This window comes from Vulpes lagopus, chromosome 4, assembly GCF_018345385.1.
Source record: "Vulpes lagopus strain Blue_001 chromosome 4, ASM1834538v1, whole genome shotgun sequence".
Classification (NCBI taxonomy): Eukaryota; Metazoa; Chordata; class Mammalia; order Carnivora; family Canidae; genus Vulpes; species Vulpes lagopus.
In genome coordinates this window covers 87,740,728-87,760,442 of record NC_054827.1, presented here as the reverse complement: position 1 = coordinate 87,760,442, position 19,715 = coordinate 87,740,728, and the positions used below count along the sequence as shown (strand labels likewise).

Here is a 19,715-nt window from a genome sequence, read left to right as displayed (position 1 = left end):
TGGGGTTGGGGGTGGCATATGACATGGACCCAAATCAGCAAATCATGTGTTCCCATAAGAAGACGGAGCATGGACTAGCAAAATTTTCCTTGACCCAGTCCCCACCATTCTCTTAAATGGAACAGACCTCTTGCTCTCTTTCCTGAGATTTCCAAAATTCAAGAATCGGAAAATTCCTGAGAAATACAGTCAGGCTAATTGGTGAACAGACTTTTGTTAAAGCTTAACCGGTCTGATGAACACATAGGTTGTACCCCACAAATTATTGCTGAATAAACACTTACTAATTACTCTCACGAAAAGTATCTAAATAGTCCCACGCCAAAACATCTTTTATTAACTCTTGCAGATGCAACATAGTAACCAAAAAAAGAATTCTAGGGACATCCTGTTCCTGGATCCAGTCTCACATCAGGCTGAGTCTATGGAGCCTGCTTCTCCTTCTGCCTATGTCTCTGCCTTTCTGTGTGTGTCTCATGAATAAATAAAATCTTAAAAAAAATTATCTCAAAAAAAAAGAAAAAAATTATTTTTAAATTATTTTTGCTTTTATTATATATATGTGTATATATATATGTTAATATATATATATATATGAGTTTTTTTCTTGATGATACATATCATTTTGGCCAGAAAATCTAATAGTGATGCCAACATTTCCAAACATCCCTTTTTAAAATGTTCTCTTCCTAACAGGACTGTTTTGCAAAAAGCAGTTATTTCTCACTTATAACATCATCTTTACTTTGAAAGGATAGATTGCAGTTATTTTTTTATATGGATCTGCTTCGCAGAAATGACTGGCAGCCATTTGCAACACTACAAAGGTCACTAAATTTAGGATATTTGTCTTTTTGTAAAAGAAAAATTTTGTTTCACAAAATTTGTATGAGATGTGGTATAACATTTCCAAGTTCTTTTCCTTTCATCACAAATTGTATTATTTAAAGTCCTATTCTATAGAATTCATTACAGCAATGATAACCTGTAGCATGTGATCTGTAATATGTCATGGTAGACAAAAGACCAAAGGAAGTACGAGGCTGCCTCCTTTGTGGTGTGCCAACCTCTCTTTTAGTCAACCTTGGAATCATACCCAGTATGGTTGCATCAAAGGCAGAGGCTCTTTATAAAGACCAGTAAAGCTTAATTTCTTTGTTACATTTTTAAATAAAAATAGACAGTTCTAATATTGTCTTCCTACACCTGAGGTGGATCATTGTGCATCTGTAGATCTTTAGTCCTCCATTCTCCAAAATATTCACTTTGGCCCCAACCCCAGGGGCTGCTTCTCCTGGGGGACCCCAGCTCCAAAGCTGCTTCTTGCTCCATCTTCTCCCCTTTCCCTCCATCCTACATGAGATGTTCTATATTGGTAGTAGTGGCTCATGCTGACAAAGCAGTCTTCTTAAAATAAAGCAAAACCTCAGGATTTTTGGATTTGTGACTCCATTTTTAATATTCACTTTGCAAGCTGTGCCTTCCTCCTTAAGTACTTGATTCCCAGGATCCCTGGGTGGCGCAGCGGTTTGGCGCCTGCCTTTGGCCCAGGGCGCGATCCTGGAGACCGGGGATCGAATCCCATGTCAGGCTCCCGGTGCATGGAGCCCGCTTCTCCCTCTGCCTGTGTCTCTGCCTCTCTCTCTCTCTGTGACTATCATAAATAAATAAAAAATTAAAAAAAAAAAAAAAGAACTCCTAATATGTGGAGTTTCTTCATGTTGCTCCTCAGAGGGAGGCCTCCCTGACTTGCAAAAGTTCCTAGGGTCCACTTCCTAGCACTCTCTTTCTTTATCCTTTATTCCCAGGGGTTCAAATAACCTGGCTCCTGATGCCAGAGTCCCTCTTGAACTCACACTGCCTAAATGTCATTTTATAAACCATATTGCATCATACCTCATGCGCAAAGCAAAGTGCCTTTCCCACTCGCCCTGGTAACTCTCCAGTTAAGGGAAAATTATTTTTGCACGGTTAACATTTAAACAAGAAGCTATCATCTTAAGAACTCTGGCAACTTTTCCTGAAAAAATTAGGTTAAGAGTATGTTGCTCTTTTGTTTTTTTCATTCATGGGGTGTCTAAGAAGTAATAACACAGGGAATCCCGTAATCTATTCTAAAATGTAGGCCACAACAAATCAATCAAATATAAGTGAGGGTATCTGGGTGGCTCAGTGGTTGAGGGTCTGCCTTCGGCTCAGGGTGTGATCCTGGGGTCCTGGGATCAAGTCCCACATCGGGTTCCCTGCATGGAGCCTGCTTCTGCCCCTGCCTATGTTTCTGCCTTTCTCGTGAATAAATAAATAAAATCTTTAAAAAAAATAAATGAGCAAATCCGTAAATAAAATGCTGAAATGTATGCCCTCCTTAACAATCCAAAAGCATTTAGAAGGGTGTAAGCCTCTCTCTCAGGATATCTCCACTGCCCTAAATCTCCCGCTGCCTTTGTGGCCCCTTCACCCAGGTGGCCTCAGCCCACCCGCGCTCACTTCTTTGTGGTCTCTGCTGAGGTGTCACCTCCCCAAGTAGCCTCCTGCTTCCTCTGCCCCACCATTCTTCACCCCTTTGCCCCACTTTACTCTTCTTTGTGGCGCTGATGACTCTCAAGCACTGCTTGTGTGGTCTCTGCCTGCAGCACCAGATGTAGCTCTGTGAGGGCAGGCACAGAGGTTTGTTTTTTTTTTTTTTAAGATTTTATTTATTTATTCATGAGAGAGAGAGAGAGAGAGAGAGAGAGGCAGAAACACAGGCAGAGGGAGAAGCAGGCTCCATGCAGGGAGCCCGACATGGGACTCAATCTGGGGTCTCCAGGATCAGGCCCTGGGCTGAAGGTGGTGCCAAACCGCTGAGCCACCCGGGGATCCCCAGGCACAGAGTTTTGGTAACTGCTGTGTCCCCAGCTCTCAGCCTGACCCAATATAGGCTCTCAGTGAATATTCGTGGAAGGGCGAGTAAATGTTCCTGAAGGAGAAGTTACAGGAGAGCTACGGGAGAAATGCAGACTTCCTTTTGCATGATGATGTGAAGCCTCCCTGGAAAGGAAGCCTAGTCTGGGGAGGGGAGAAGAGCCAGGAGTGTTGGTGGCTTCTCCAGACAGAAGGAAGCCAGCCGAAGGACAAGTGAGGAAACAAGAGACAGTGTGCCTGTAAAGGCTCTGAAATTACACTCCGGGAAGACCAGGGGCCCGCACCTCCCGCTCAGACTGAGGGACAAGGGGACTGAAGGGAAAGCAGACAGGGGAGAGGAGCCTGGTTTGGTGTGACTTTTCTAGGAGCTTCCATCCAGCCAGTGGGGGAGGCCCAGGATACTGGGGCCAGCTGGGCTTAGATCTGGGCTGCACTCTCTCTGAATCTCAGCAGGAGTGGGGCAACCCTTTCATTCAGTGCTTGACAACCCCCCAATCTAGAATGAGTCCTAGATTCAGAAGTTCCCGAAAGGCAGGGTTCCCTCTTGTCTGGGCAGAGGAAAACTAGTGACCGAAAGGGATGAATAGTGGCTAACCCTGCCCAACTCTTTCTCCAAAAGAAATGGGTACCGACGGTCACAAGAGCTTCCTCATTCATCCTCAGCTGACTTCAGGAAAATTGGTACAGCATACAGGTACGAGAGGAGTGTCATCACTTCATTCACCCGAGCGATGTCCATGTCAGCCCAATTATCGTGTAGCACTGGAACAATTATGCGTATCATTAAATACAGCCAGCTGACTCGGTCATGAGTCTATTCACCACAACCCGAAAGCCCTGGCACATGTTCTTGGCCCTCACAGTTCTCAGCCTCAGGAAGCCACGCTGTTGACTCATAGTGCAGAATTAAAATCATAAATAAAAACCAAAGGATCTTGAAACCTAGGTGAGGAGAGTTTAGGCAAAGGTCTCTGACTGTGTTTGAGATCAGCCGGCCAGTATCCTTCCACACAAAAGCTGACATTTGCTAAACATTTATCATGTGTTTAATAACTTTACACGTATTAACTCAACCTTCGCCACAACCCTATTAGGTAGGTGCTGTTAATACTCCCTATCTGCACAGCAGGAATGGGACTTCAGTGCGTGGCCACAAGCCGGATGGCCAGAAAATGGCAGAGCCGGAGTTGAATCCAGAAGCCACATGTCCAAGACAGAGGAGACATTACAAATGTAGATCCCATCCTGGAAGTACAGCAACTACACTGTAATTGCACTTTCCAACATTACTGAAAGGAAAACTCCCTCGAAAGGGCTCGAAGTGGGGAGATGTAGCTGCACTGGTGCACAGATCAGAGTGTATCATGGTTTTGAGGTGCTTTTCTTACTGCGTGCCACGTAGATCCAGCAGTGAGCTCTGATTTTTCCAGGAGGACCACATCTTTCATCCCAGCTTTGGCCAGGTGATAAGCCAGACTCACTCCAACGCAGCCGCCTCCAATGACCACGGTTTCTGCTCTGTCTTTCCATCTGGTTTCCGCAGATGCGGGTGGGTTTTCCTCTCTGGAAGACAATTTTTTAAATGGTAGTTTTACTTGGCTGTGGTAGCTCTAGCTTTTCTGACTAATGGGTTTCTTTCTCCTAGTTTCTCTAATATCTTAACAGTAGCTGTGAGGTCGGCATAGTGCTGCTTTAATCATATGGAGCATAGAAACCCTGACTGTTGCAACCTGGTTCCAGGAGGCAAGGGGAGGCCTTTGAGCCCCTTCCATGTAATTCTGCTCCATTGCAGATAACTAATCAAACTAAAGAATTGGGGGATCCCTGGGTGGCTCAGCGGTTGAGCGCCTGCCTTTCGCCCAGGGTGGGATCCTGGAGACCCAGGATTGAGTCACATCGGGCTCCCTGCATGGAGCCTGCTTCTCCCTCTGCCTGTGTCTCAGCCTCTCTATGTCTATCATGAATAATAAATACAATCTTTAAAAAAAAGAAGTTAAAAAACTAAAGAATTGAACATGACTTTTTTTAAATTTCCAAACAATGTAGAGAATAACTTTTCCCAGTCTACCTAAAGAACACAGACAATCATTTCATTCCATGAAAAGCCACAATCATCATGAAGTTTGGCCTCTATAAACCTTGGGTCACCTCCTCCCTGCAATGTTTCCCAGGCTGAAGAGAGCCAGCTGGAGCAAAATGTACTCCCTCCCTCAACTGTCTCACCGCTAACATTCTTCTCTAATTTTGTAAGTGTTGCTCGGGGTTTACTATATTTATTGGCATGACCTTCTCCCTTGCTGGATCCTGAGCTTCTCCCGGACACACTGTAAGAAGCAAGGTGTAAGGAAGGCAGAGAGGAATACCCAGGAACACACACACACACACACACGCAGTCTCCGCAAAACACACAAGACCCTATGAACAGGCGACTGCGGGGAAGGACGCGAGGAGCGGCTTCGCGCTGGGACCCCGCGACCCGGCGCCCCCGGACCTGCGTGCACGTGGGGGGAGCGTGCGGAGATCCCGCGCAAGTCCATCGCCCCTCCCTCCAGGCCACGGCGCCCCCGCCCCGCAGCCGCCCCGCACCCCGCCCCCTCTCCGGACCCCCCGGGCCGCCGCCCCCCGCCCCCTCTCCGGACCCCCGGCCCCGCCGCCCCCCGCCCCCTCTCCGGACCCCCCGGGCCGCCGCCCCCCGCCCCCTCTCCGGACCCCCGGCCCCGCCGCCCCCCGCACCCCGGCCCACTCACCCTCGGCGGCCCCAGGCGGAGCGCGCGCGGCCCGGGGAGCCCCGCGGGGGGAGGCTCGGCAGCCGGAGGCCCCGCAGCCGCTGCGCGCCCAGACGGAGCATGGCGAGGCGGGCGGGCACCTGCCCCGTGCACCTGCCGCCCCGTGCACCTGCCCCGTGCACCTGCCGCCCCGGTCACCTGCCCCGTGCACCTGCTGCGGCGGGCGGGCGTCCGCAGGGGGGCGCTCCCCCGGGCTCGGGGCGGGCTCGGGGCGGGCTCGGGGCCGGCGCGCTCGCAGGCCGGGCCCCACAGGTCGCCGCGCCATGGCACCCGTCGGAGGCCCCGGGGCCAAAAAGGTGAGTTACTGGGCGCCCGCGAGGTACTCAGCCTCCCCGGCCGCGGGGCTCCGGTGCCAGGGTTCGAGTCCCACCTCGGCCCTCGGCGGGGCCCGGGGCGGCGGCCTGCACCCGCAGGGCCCTGTGCCGCGGTTTAGGCGCCCGCGGGGGCCGGGGTGACCGCGGCCTCGGCGCAGGGTTGGGGGGTTGGGGGGCCGGTTACAGAGCGCGGCTCGGTGCCCCGCGCTGCGCGGAGGGCGCAACGCACATTATCCCGTTTTTCACAATGATGCCCGTTCTCCAGGTGAGGAAACTGAGGCCCAGAGAGGCAGGCGACTAGCTCAGGGTCGCCCTTGCTGGTCCAGGGTGAAGCGGAGATTTGGGGTCTAGCTTCAGATTCGGGGGCCAGGCTCACATCTTCTACCCTCAGCCCACCTACACCGTCAGGCCTTCGCCTCAACTGGCTGCAGGGCTCGGTTCCCACCTTCCCTGCAAGTGCTGGGCTGGCCTGAAACCGGTGTCGGTGCAGACACTCCCAGACGTGAGGCTGCCGAGGAGGGGTGGGGAGGGGAGGCCGCGGGGAGGAGGCGCAGGGTCGATGCGGGGGCTCGGCCTCCCCCCACCACTCAGGTCTCCCTGGCTCCTTCTCTAGGCCTCTTTCCCCATCTGCCCACCGACTGCCAGCTTTGCCCCCCTCCCCGCCCTTCTCCCCTGGGTATGTGATGGAGAAAGGGTGACGAAATTAGGAAAGGTATGAAGCTGAACGCAGGACATCTCCGGGATCCCCCAAAGCAACCCACGTGCGCCTGGAAGTTCAGAGGGAGCGCGGAGGGAGAAGCTGCAGGGACGTGCAAATGTGCACCACTGATCTACTTACGCTAAAAACTTAGGACCGACCAAGATGCCGCGGATGATGGGCTCCCTAAATAAAGGTGCACCCACTTAATACGTTATTAGGCAGCCAACGGCGAAGCCAAGTATGGGAACAAGCAAACTGCTTTGGCAAAGTTACAAAAGGAGTTACACCCTGTCACACACTGATTATGTAAAAATATTTATATACTTTATACACGTAAGGAGGGAAATAATAATGGTAATTACATAGAACGTGGAATATGGGCTTAACATAAAAAAATCTTTGGATACGTCTTTCTGCTTATAAAAATATGGGCATGGAAGAAAATGATCTTCATGAAAAGATAAAGACGTGCTGATTTCTTTCGGTAAACTTTCTGTAATACTGTGTTCACCTTTAGTTTGTTTTTTAAAAAGGTTTTTAAGGGGATCCCTGGGTGGCGCAGTGGTTTGGCACCTGCCTTTGGTCCAGGGCGCGATCCTGGAGACCTGGGATCGAATCCCACATCGGGCTCCCGGTGCATGGAGCCTGCTTCTCCCTCTGCCTCTCTCTCTCTCTCTCTCTCTCTCTCTCTCTCTCTCTCACTGTGTGCCTATCATAAATAAATAAAAAATAAATAAAAAGGTTTTTAAAATATGCTGTCCCTGTCCAATTTCTTCCCAGCCTCTGCTCTTGCAACACCAAGATTATCCTATGATAATCCATGTCAGTGTGTACCTCTGAGTTAAAATGTTAGTGGGAAACAGCTACTCTCACCTCTCCTGTCAGCTAAGAGGTACGTTATAAGAATTCATCTAATTGCCTTAGGGGGCACCTCCTGGAGCTTCCTTAATCCATAAGCCCAGTCCTGGTGGCAGTTTCAGGCAGAAGAGATCTCTGGCCAGAGGGAAAAGGTGACCTGCTCCAGGTGCGAACATAGGTGCCCTGAAGCCAGACCTGAAGTCTAGATACTGAGATCTGCAAAAAGGAAGCACAACTGGCTCTCAGAGCTCACGACCAGATCCCAGGCAGATTCACTGCCACACTGAAGGGAGGATGGAATGAAAATATAAATGTACTGCAGATTAATTTACAGTGCTGCTTATTCAAATCTTGATAATGTAGTTAGTTTGCAAATGGCTGTTTAGAAAACTGGCACATTTTATACTTTTGGATAAACATCTAGATAACAGATCAAAATGTCCTTACTTGTTTTCATGAAGATACAGTTGAAATAAGTGCTATAATCTTCTTAAAACCCTAACTGATGTTCTGTTAAAGACTATTTCTTTCCCCTCCTCAGGACCAAACTTGTAGCTATATGAGACAAGTGACATTTTCAAAAGTCTTATCTGTCTGCTAACTCTTGGCACAGTTTATTAAGGGCCTGCTCTTTGTTAGGTGCTGAGATGGTAGGGATAGAGGCAAATAAGATTTGTCACCTGAGCCTCAAGCATTTTAAAGCCAACCGGAGGAGACCGGGAAGTAACCAGATACCTGAGAGAGGTAGAGGCAGGAATGGAGTGTGTTTGACCTTAGGCAGAACACAGAGGTGGAAGTAATCCCAGAGTAGGTCAGACAAGGCCTTGCTCTGCAGCCAGGGAAGATACAACAGAGGGGGCTGGAGTGGCTCAGAAGCCTTTTCAGTAAGGAAAAGGAAGAGGGAGGACATTTCTAAGAAGTGTTAAGTAGTTATCCTTGGCATAACCCTGTGAGAGATTGGAGAGGGAGGGGAGATACAATTCTATAACATCTAAATTTACTTATTCAAGTATAGGTGGGCCGAATAGAGAAGTGGGACTACAAAGGGACTAGATTAGGAATTTAGATGATCTAAAGTCTGCTTTTTTACTTACTTAGCTCTGTGGTGTTGTACAAATCACTTAGCCTCTCTCAACATCACTTTCCTCATTTATAAAATGAGAATAAAAACTGTCTGGCCTGCCAAACTTACGGAGCTGTCCAGAATACCAAATGAAAACCTGTATGTAAACATGCTTGGAAAATGCAGGGCATAGTTATGAAACTTTGTGTCCCTTAGGATTGTGTGTAGCGGTTTACACACACACAAAAGGGCTATTTTTTGCACCTAAAATGAGGTTTTGCAATCCATGGCTGCTGCAGCTGCCTAAGTTGTCATTATAAGACCCCGCCAGTGGTGCCCAGGTGGCTCAGTTGGTTAAGCTTCTGCCTTTGGCTCAAGTCATGATCCCAGGGCCCTGAGGCGGAGCCCTGCATTGGGCTCCCTGCTCCTTGGGGAGCCTGCTTCTCCCTCTCTTTCTGCCTGCCACTCCTGCTGCTTGTGCGTGTGCTCTTTCTGTCAAATAAATAAATAAAATCTTAAATAAATAAATAAATACACCCAGCTGCAAGTTATACCAGCTGTTAGTTGGCTCCACCAACCTTAGTGTGTGACTTTCAATGGCATGGCTGAGAGATGACTGCTATACCTCCAGGACTTATGGTGACATTACAGATAGAAGGAGGACAAAAATGCCTAGATGGAAGGGAGTGCCCATCTATATCAGGAAAGCAAAACTTTTCCAAAAATCTTTAACTGAGTTCCACCTATGCCTCATTGGCCAGCACCATGTTATATGTATAGCCACTCCTAGCCTCAAGGGAGCCCAAGGATATTTTTTTAAGTAGGGGACATTGTCTCCTCAAACGAAACACATGAACAAAGAAAAGGAGAGGAAACACATATTAATTAGGCTACTATCAGCATCTGCCACTGACATGTTGAAAAACCAAAATAACTATCATGGAATTAGCACTTTCACTATAATTTGACTCAGATTAAATGTTATTTGAGGAAAAAATACTCACAGCACTATGCACAAAAATAACTGGAAGGTCCAAGAAATATAAAACTTTTCAATCTTTCTGAAATATTAGACTGAGGATTTTAACAGAACTGGAGCAATAAGAACATGGTACCACCTTTCCTAAAATTGGAGACTGCTTTTAGGAAAAAAAGAGGTATCTTAAGTGATTTTTTTCTTTCTCTTCTTCAGGGTATTTTGGAACGTCTGGATAGTGGAGAGGTTGTGGTTGGAGATGGCAGCTTTCTCATAACTCTGGAGAAGAGGGGCTACGTGAAGGCTGGGCTCTGGACTCCAGAGGCCATAGTAGACCATCCCGATGCAGGTCAGTGCCGGCGTCTCCCAAGAGTGTTTATCTGGGTGACAATTTGCTTAAATTTGACTGAAGGAAGATTAAGAAATAATTTTGAGTGTTGTCCAAGGACTGTTTCACTTGCCAGAGTCACCAAGATGTAGAGACAGTGACAGTGCATGGCCTGAAACATATGTAGGAAAATGGCCTCTCCGTACCCAGCCACCCACCTCCACACTTCATATACAGGGAGTGCTAAAATGTGCAACTTAATATTTGTTCCATGAATATTCACCCTGTGGATATTCAAGAGTTTCCTTAACATAGTAAAACTGTTATTGCTTCACATTAATCTTCCTGACTAATTTACATATTATACTGTATCCATGTGTTTCGTAAAGATGATTAATAGTAACCACCAAATTAACAGAGCTTAGACAGTAGACATTTGGGCTTTGTTGGGGGAGAGGGGTGTGAAGAAATCAACGCAGTTTTGCCTCATCCCCGAGCTAGAAAAAAAACAATAAAAGTTGGAGGTAGCAACTATGATGGGATTGGCAAGGAACATCAAACTGGAACTTTAACTCTGTTTTTACTCTTTTTTTTTTTTGAGGGCAATCTCCTAAATTAAAGTGGAAAATAAAGCAAACAAATGAAATGAATAGAAGCCAGGAATGGGATTTTGGTTTGCTCTGATTGTATTCATCTATGCACCATGTGTCCAAGAAACCTGGGATGCTGTCTTGATTCTTCCACCGACCAACAAGTCATTTGACTTTCCCAAGGATCAGTGTCTTTTTTTTTTTTAAGATTTATTTATTTTTGAGAATGAGTGTGTGAGTGGGGCAGGAGTAGATAGAGAAGGACAAGTACCCCAATGCAGGGCCCAATATTATGACCCTGAGATAATGTCCTGAGCCAAAACCAAGAGCCAGTCACTCAACCGACTGAGCCACCCAGGATCAGGTTCTTGACTCATGTCACAGGACAGGATGACATGGGCTAGTTGTTAGAACTTGTGAGTTAACCTGCACGAAAAGCCCAACACATCATACTGTACCCACTGGCCAGTTTTATTGTTTCACTGGACACACAGAGTTATATGGTAAGACCAAGTTTTGTTTCTCTGGCACTTAGCTCAAAGTTTTCATCTGGCCCATGGAGAACTTATTCTTAATTTTTTTTAAAGATTTTATTTATTTATTCATGAGAGACAGTGAGAGAGAGAGACACAGGCAGAGGGAGAAGCAGGCTCCATGCAAGGAGCCCGATGTGGGACTCTATCCCGGATCCCAGGATCATGCCCTGAGCCGAAGGCAGACGCTCAACCGCTGAGCTACCCAGGTGTCCCAACTTATTCTTAATTTTAGAAGATCTTTTTGCTAAGCCAGAAAGAAAGTGTTGAAATAGCAAGGATGAGGATTGGGGTTGGGGAGAGATGAAGAGAGAGAAGGGAAGGGTGTCCTGATAGGCCAAAGGAAGCTCCCTGGCTGTGTCTCATGAGCTGCCTTCTGTGGAATGAATTTGGTGGGGGCACCACTCACACACACCTACCTGGTCCACTATGAGAATTTCCTCGTGTAAGGATTTCTTGACTGTAAGTGGAGCAACTAAGTCTTCCACAACACAGACAAACGAATAAACCCTCTCTATACCAAAAGACCAAGGAGCAATTGGCCAACCAGGCCTTAATGTCTGCCGATGACTGACAAGACCATTGAGGCCCATTGACAGGACAATATGAGGCCACTCCAAACAGCCTCAATTTAGTACTGACTCTCCCATGTCCTGTCCTTGAGCTCTACTGACCTTAATCTGCGATTTTTTTTACAAGGACTAGTGCTTGAAAGAGTTGTTTTGCTACAAATGAGAGCTCTTATAATTTTTATCTTTTTAATATTAATTTTTAAAATTACTTTGTAGTTCGTCAACTTCACATGGAATTTTTGAGAGCAGGATCAAATGTCATGCAGACTTTCACCTTTTCCGCCAGTGAGGACAATATGGGAAGCAAGGTAACTGTAATTTTGGTTGGGGTGGAGGTGGAGGCAGGGAGGGAGGATCTTAGGGTGGGGTGAGTGTTAGGGATTTATGATAAAACTAACCTCTTGACTGCAGGCTATGAAACTGACCTGATGTGTTCCTATAGTTTATTAAAAACTCCACATAAGATGTCTATTAGGAAATTAATTATTATGTAAATGAATATGTACCATGTAAATGAGCTTTTTTCTGCTCTTCAGCTGGGGTCGGGGAGGTGGGGAGATAGGATTAGGAAGGAATAGGCCATTGGAAGGACATGGTCATCCTTCTGTGCTACTTTTTTATAGAGAAAGAACACTTTCTAGATGCCCCTTATTTCGCCTTATTTCACCTTCTTCTACCTTCTTCTCTTCTGACTTTCCCATCTGGAGACAGGGTGGTCCTTGGGAACACAGCACTGGCCTAGGAATGAAAAGAATTAGGTTTGATGCCACCTGTGGGATGTGTGATTTTGTGCAAGACACTTGACTGCGTGGAGCACTGGGTTTCTCTCAGCAAAATGCAGATAATTTATGCTTAAATGCATAGGCTTGTTGAGAAAAGTAGATAAGGGGAAGAATGTGGAAGGACTGTGAGATAGTCTGTACGGGTAAAGTGTTAGAAGTTGTAAACATTCATGCGCATTTATGCATGCCACCAACCAACATTTTTTGAGTACCAGTAATAGTCCAATCTATGCTCAAAACAAAGATTAAAGAAAGCCAAAGACCCTATTCTGAAGAGGCTCATGGTCAAGTGAGGGAGGCAAACAAACAAACATTTACAAAAATCCCGTGTGGTGAGTACAGTAATGGAATTAGAAGCTCACTGGTAGTAGAGGAGAAAGTACCCAACTCTTTTGGTCCTCTCAGATTTTTAAAATTTCATCTTTATTTAGATTCAATCAATTAAGATACAGTATATTATTAGTTTCAGAGGTAAAATTTCATGATTCATCAGTTGCATATAACATGCAGTGCTCATTGCATCCTGTGCCCTCCTGAATGCCCGTCACCCGGTTCCCCTATCCCTCCTCAAATTGTAGTTTAAACCATGACTTGAACTCATCCTACTTGCTTATTGCCCCCTTTGGTATCTATTACATTTTACCTCTACAATGCCGGGCTCGCCATCTGAACCCCTGCTCTCTAACCTCAGTGGGAAGATGTGAACGCTGCTGCCTGTGACCTTGCCAGGGAGGTGGCTGGCAAAGGTGATGCTTTGGTGGCAGGAGGGATCTCCCAGACATCAGTGTACAGACACCACAAGGATGAAGCTAGAGTTAAAAAACTCTTTCAACTCCAGCTAGAGGTTTTCATAAGGAAAAATGTGGACTTCTTGATTGCAGAGGTAAGCCTAGGATCTTAGGGAAAGGATTTGCTCCCTTCTGACAAATCCCACTGCATGGTCTTCAGCTTTCACAGGGGCATTGGGTTGCCTTGTGCCCTCATTTCCTCAGGGTACAGGGTCAAAGGTTTGTGTACACACACTGCAGTCAAGGCAAACATCCTCTCACTTGTACCTAGGTTCTAGTGAAGCCAAAGGGCAGACCCAGGACAGGCCTGACCATGGCCTTGGTTTTCTTCTGGGTGGTTGTAGCAGCTGACTCAGCAGGGAGCCCTGCAATGTTGGGTGGAAAGGGGACAGTGCTTCCTGGAGGAACCTCTCCTGTGGAGGGGCAGGGCAGGAAGTCGCTGGGCAAGGGCCAGAGGCTGCGAGAGAGCAAAGCTTAGGAGCCAGGTGGCTGCTCGGACTCGTGTAGGCCCCACTAATAACACTCGGTGCCAAGTAGTTTCCTTGCCTTCCTCTGTCCATTCTTTGCTCACTCCCATCCCCCTGCTTCCACTCAAGCTATAGAATGTGAGTGACATTTTGAAAAAAGAATCAATAAGAATTGGTCGTTGACTGGACATGAAGGCCCAGAACATTCTCTTCCTTCCAATTCCAAAAATTAAAAAGCCCTCATCCCCTATGTTCCACCTTTGCTACCACCTGGAGTCAAGCTCTCAGGCCAAGTCTCTGCCCCTAGCAAGGACAGCCACCTTCCAGCTGCTGTTCCCCTGGCACTCTCTGAATCCACCAAAAAGTTTGCTTTGTCAACCTTCCCGAGGCTCAAGAACACCAAAGCCTGTAAGACACACCTGGCAACAATCATCTGCAGGGATGGGCACAAACTCCACCCAGTGTTTTCTCCGGATGGGTGGGAACACAAGTTTGTTTTTTTTAAGAACCTCTCTGTGGACCCTCTCTGCCATTCCTACGGAATCTAAGCCAAGGAGGAAGAACACAGGGAGACTTTAGCTGGCCTTTCCTCGCTTACTTACTTAAGGTCAGCTTTTCAATTGTGGCCCTTAAGGGGGTTCCTGGGAAGACTCCTGCAAATGACCTGGGTTTACCAAACAGGGTGTCATGTCCACCCACAACAAAGAAAACTCAGTAGCTATTCCTCCTTGCTCTGAGCCTAGTGGTCTCATTGGGGGAAATCATCATATTTCTCCCTACTGCATGGAGCGCTTATGAACATCTAATGAGAAGTAAATAAAAAGCACTTTGAAGTATAAAACATAATAAACTAGTCCTTATTTTTCAGAGATTACACCCAGTTCCATAAAAGAAGGGTCTAAAATCTGTTAGCATGGGTGCCTCAGTGGCTCAGTTGGTTAAGCATGGGACTCTTGGTTTCGGCTCAAGTCATGATCTCATGGATCATGGGGTCTCAGAGATTACCCCAGTTCCATAAAAGAAGGGTCTAAAATCTGTTAGCATGCGTGCCTCAGTGGCTCAGTTGGTTAAGCATGGGACTCTTGGTTTCGGCTCAGGTCATGATCTCATGGATCATGGGGTCGAGCCCTGAGTCAGGCTCTGTGCTCAGTGTGGAGTCTGCTTGGGATTCTCTCTCTCCCGCTCCCCCTCTCCCCACTCACATACTCTTTCTCAAATAAATAAATAAATCTTTAAAATAAAACAAAATAAAATTTATTATTACAACTTTCATTCCTTCAAAATCATGATGATTTTTAAATACTCAATTATGTTAAAAGCCTTTGTGGGTTTCGTTTTTGTTTTTGTTTTTTTTGTAACACTCATCATCTTGCTGAATTGATGATCTCTGAATGAAAATCTATATATTATTCTTAAAGGAATTGAAATGTTTACTCAGAAAAGTATTCTTTAGTCTGCTAAAGACCTATTCCTCAGCAAGTTTTACTACATATACTTGGTCATTTTTATAACTGTTTTGCAACATTTGCATTCCACCTTTCAAAATCTGCTTTATGTTTGGACCAATAGAAAAAGTGAGATTTCTCTTAGTATTTTGAGCATGCAGAAGAAGCTGTATGGGCTGTGGAAGTCTTAAAAGAATCGGGTAAGCCTGTGGCAGTTACCATGTGCATAGGCCCAGACGGAGACATGTGTGGTGTGACACCTGGAGAATGTGCCGTTAAGCTGGTGAAGGCAGGTAATTTGGACCCATTATGGGATAAGCGGTTCAGCTGTCATTTATGAAATTTAACAAAGGTTCCTTAATCTTGCAAGAGCAGTTCAGAAATAAAAGAAGAACTGGAATTGGTTTCCCTATTTGTAAAACTTGGGAGGTGGAGAAGGATTGACTAATCCTAATCTCTAAGGCAATTTCCAACTATTAAAAAATAAAATAAAGGTTGCCTGGGTGGCTCAGTGATTGAACTTCTACCTTTGGCTCAGGGTGCAATCCTGGGGTCCTGGAATCGAGTCCCACATCTGGCTCCACATAGGGAGCCTGCTTCTCCCTCTGCCTGTGTCTCTGCCTCTCTCTGCGTGTCTCATGGATAAATAAAATCTTAAAAAAAAAAAGTTAACTTTTTAAAAAATTTAAAAATAAAATAAGTAAAATATAAAAGTTCTGTATTTCTTTGCACAGGAGCTGCAATCGTGGGTGTGAACTGCCGATTTGGGCCGAGCACCAGCTTGAAGACAATGAAGCTCATGAAGGAGGGCCTACAGGCTGCAGGGTTGCAGGCACACCTGCTGGTGCAGTCCCTGGGGTTCCATACCCCTGACTGTGGCAAAGGCGGGTTTGTGGATCTCCCAGAATATCCCTTTGGTAAGCTTAGGGCGTATTAGAGGTTGTGTTTTCTTGTGGTGACAACATGGAAATGGCTATCATGAATGGTTATGATCCCGTCTTACAGAAAGAGACTATGTAAGACAAAAAACATTCAATGCTAATGAGAAATGAGCGTCACCTAAAGTTCATCATTTGCCCACCTATGATTTGAATGTAGGGACAGTAATAGAAACGCTGTGATTATTGTGTTGCAGGACTAGAACCCCGAGTTGCAACCAGATGGGATATTCAAAAATACGCCAGAGAGGCCTACAACCTGGGGGTCAGGTACATTGGCGGGTGCTGTGGATTTGAGCCCTATCACATCAGGGCTATTGCTGAGGAGCTGGCCCCAGAAAGGGGATTTTTGCCTCCAGCTTCAGAAAAACACGGCAGCTGGGGAAGGGGCCTTAATATGCACACCAAACCCTGGATTAGAGCCAGGTAGGAATTTTTTTATTAACATACTATTTTTGTCTAATCTCATTTTATTTATTGTCAGAAATACTATGCATGCAATAAAAATTCAAAAAGTATCCGAGTATATAAAATTATTATTATTTTAAAAGATTTTATTCATTTATTCATGAGAGACACAGAGACAGAGGCAGAGGGAGAAGCAGGCTCCATGCAGGGAGCCCGATGCAGGACTTGATCCCAGGACCCTGGGATGACACCTGAGCCGAAGGCAGATGCTCAACCACTGAGCCACCCAGGCATCCTTCGAGTATATAAAATTAAAACTTTAAGTTTCCCCCCTCCTGACACCAGTCCCATTCCCAAAAGTAATGACCGGTTGGCCATTTGTGTTCTTCTTATACCTCATTTCTGGTTTATCAATTTTAAGCTGTAATTACTGGTAACCCTTTACAAAAGCAGAGGCATTTAAACCATGTAATATTTCCCTTCTCTCCCAGCTCCATTTTTCCCAATTTTGATTTATTACATTTTTATTTCTTCTGTTGATTATCTTTCAAGTTTGAATTTTCCATTTAACCATTCATTGATGTAAAGCAGTATCTCTTATTTTTTTTATTTTTTCTTTTTTTAACTTATATTCAATTTGCCAACATATATTATCTCTTACTTCCATTCTGTAAAATAATAACGAACTTTTTGCTCCCCTCTTCTCTTCCTCCCTCACATACCTCTTGGCTTCTTAACTTAGACCATTACTTTTTCATCATCAAGGTGTATAACCATTGTGTTCTGCTCTGTAATTATAACTAAGTCTTTCAAGCTTAGTCTGTAAATTTATTATAAAAATGTAAAGCTAATAAATAACATTTACAAACATATTAAACAGGATTCATGAAATAAATTTGTCATATTAAACAAACAGGATTCATGAAATATAGTCGTCAGAATACAACTTTATTTTTGTCTCCCTCTGTTTCTTTAAGCCTGCTCATTGGGCACAGTGTTTCCTCTCTCTGTATTTGAAAATATTACATGCCTCAGGACTTTGTTGGATAGTCTTAGGCCATAGAAAGCTCCATGACCACCTTACTTAGCAAACACAATTTTAATTCAGTAATTAATCGTGTTCAGTTCCAGGGGTACCTGGGTGGCTCAGTCAGTTAGGCATCTGACTTTTGGTCTTAGCTCAGGTCTTAATCTCAGGATTGTGAGTTCAAGTCCTACATTGGGCTCCACACTGGGCATGGAGCCTGCTTAAAGAAAAAAAAAAGAAAAAGGAAACGTTCAGTTCCATGTAAAATCAAAACTGGAACCCATGAATCTTACATTTTTCTCTGGTTTTCCAGCAATTGTCTTTAATAGGCAGGAAACTAGGGAAGCCCAGGCTGATCCTTCTATTTCTCGGTCTTATGCTTGCAACCCTCCCCTCCCATCTTGCTAACCAGCATTTCTGATCTCTTCAAATTCAAAGGGAGAGAAGAGAGGATGGAAAGGGGAGTAACCTGTCTGTCCTTGGCTGGCAGCCTAGTAGGAAGAGCGCATCTTCTGGGCCTGGTACATCGTCACGGGTGCTGCCATGGTTCCCTCCAGGCTGCCACTAGGAACTTTTTGTCTGTGCTTCTCATGCCATAGGCATCACAGTCTCCTCTGCCTGCTACTTCCCTTTCGGATCCTGTCTTTTTCAGCAGGTCACTCCAAATATCTCCTATTTGGGAGGTCTAACTGTCCTTCCTGGTAATTCTAAATACCTCCAGATTTCAAACACATGGTTTTTATCTGAAAGGTGGGATGACACCCAGTGCTTGTTTTTGACGGAAATGTGAGAAAGGCATTAACGGACATAGTTTTTCAGTCTGTATGTGGAAACTGAAGTTCTACTTTAGCCTGATTGTCCACCACACTTCTGTGTATTTGGCAAATATGTATACACACGCACATACATACAAATATATATAAAACATATTGGATTTATAAAATAGGTATGCATTTTGAAACTAATTATTTTTTTTTAAACCCAGGGCCAGAAGGGAGTATTGGGAAAATCTGCTACCAGCTTCCGGCAGACCTTTTTGTCCTTCACTATCACAGCTGGATGCCTAAGGAGTAGTGAAAGAAAACACCGAAAGAACAGAACAGAAAGAAATCCCCCCTTGAGCCCCAGCCCCGTCTGGAACTCTTCCTCGCCTTTCCCCTCAGCCCACCCTGCTATCTCTAACTGAACAGCTAAGGTGCTGCTGGCCCTTCAGTTCAAGCCAGCACCTTGCACTCTTGTGGAAGACGAGCACCCAGCTGGATCCTGCAAAGATAAGGAGAAAGGCCCCTGGTCCTCCAGCTGCTTACTGTCCAGTAATGCTGTGGTACATTCTTTTGAAGGTCATTGAGAATAGCAAAACTTGTCTTTTAGGGTGAGGTGAATCTGAGATTTTAAAATAACCACAAGTTGCTGAACACCAAATCTAATGATTAATTCAGGCAACTAAACTAGGTGCTTGCAGAAGAAGGAAGAGCAATGAGTCTGCTTTTCTTATGTGATTTGTATAATGACTCCAAGGGCAATCCCAAAGGAAGAGATGCAAAAAATGTTTTTGAGCAATAGCAGGGTTATTGAAATAAGTTTATAACTTTCCAAAGTGATTACTTTCAAAGATGATTTTACCTAAAGGTGTTAGGTCTTTAAAAAAAAAAGGTTAGGTCCTAGAATTTTTTAAATGTGTCTTATAAGGAGCACATGGGTGGCTCAGTCTGTTAAACATCTTGATTTCCACTCAGGTCCTGATCTCAGAGTTGTGAGATCGAGCCCTGTGTCCACGCTAGATGGAGCCTGCTTGGCATTTTCTCTCTCCCTCTCCCTTTGTCCCTTCACCCCCAATAAAAAATAAATGTTAAAAAGTCACAAACAACTAGATTGTAAACTACTTAAGGACAAGGACAATATGATGTTCTCATATTTTTCCTCAAAGTATTTAGCACTGTGCTGGGCCTGGTAATAGATGCTCAATGAAACACTTATTTTTGATTGTTAAATAAAAATAGATCAAGTTGTAGAAGATCTTTTTAAAAGCCAGAGTTCTAATCTATCTTGATCTAATATGTTCTTGACTTACTGTTTGTGCTATTTGCCATATGCCAGTAATCTCTCTTTTTTTTCAAAACAATGTATCAATTTGTGACAATTGGTAAAATTAAAAATGATTTACCTGTTATAGTGTTTGGATATTTAAAATATCATGAACATTCTTGGGAAAATAATAACAAACATTTACTATTTA

At 45.2% G+C, this 19,715-nt stretch overlaps 2 protein-coding genes across 6 annotated transcripts in view; one reads left to right on the top strand and one right to left on the bottom strand.

Moving 5' to 3' along the window:
* Positions 1-6,379, bottom strand: part of DMGDH (dimethylglycine dehydrogenase) — a 67,480-nt gene extending 61,101 nt beyond the window's left edge. Inside the window, exons 1-2 of one of the 3 annotated variants that reach the window (XM_041751664.1) lie at positions 6,234-6,379; positions 4,293-4,467 (exon numbers count right to left, since the gene is read on the bottom strand). In XM_041751664.1, coding sequence (XP_041607598.1) covers positions 4,293-4,352 — 60 coding nt within the window. In that variant the 5' untranslated portion in view covers positions 4,353-4,467; positions 6,234-6,379. Of the gene's footprint in view, positions 1-3,726; positions 4,235-4,292; positions 4,468-5,651; positions 5,785-6,233 lie in introns of those variants that run through there. The other 2 variants (XM_041751662.1, XM_041751663.1) reach the window with 2 other exon arrangements.
* Positions 5,814-19,647, top strand: BHMT2 (betaine--homocysteine S-methyltransferase 2). Of its 3 annotated transcripts, none has more exons than XM_041751667.1 (8): positions 5,814-5,986; positions 9,818-9,950; positions 11,841-11,932; positions 13,098-13,289; positions 15,252-15,399; positions 15,841-16,023; positions 16,242-16,470; positions 18,465-19,647. In XM_041751667.1, exons 1-8 carry the CDS (start codon positions 5,954-5,956, stop codon positions 18,544-18,546), a joined length of 1,092 nt encoding a protein of 363 aa, XP_041607601.1. In that variant the 5' UTR covers positions 5,814-5,953; the 3' UTR covers positions 18,547-19,647. The 3 variants fall into 3 exon arrangements, with proteins under 3 accessions (XP_041607601.1, XP_041607599.1, XP_041607600.1); XM_041751665.1 differs by having other exon boundaries at positions 5,830-5,986; positions 16,242-16,314; XM_041751666.1 differs by lacking the exon at positions 5,814-5,986 and adding an exon at positions 7,578-7,596.
* Positions 19,648-19,715: the final 68 nt, after the last annotated feature.

Bases quoted from the DNA above. Each gene is read 5' to 3' on its own strand.
- BHMT2 (XM_041751667.1), top strand. From the start codon at position 5,954: ATGGCACCCGTCGGAGGCCCCGGGGCCAAAAAG. The intron at 11,933-13,097 runs GTAACTGTAATT...CTCTAACCTCAG, and splicing joins AGGACAATATGGGAAGCAAG to TGGGAAGATGTGAACGCTGC. The intron at 15,400-15,840 runs GTAATTTGGACC...TTCTTTGCACAG, and splicing joins CGTTAAGCTGGTGAAGGCAG to GAGCTGCAATCGTGGGTGTG.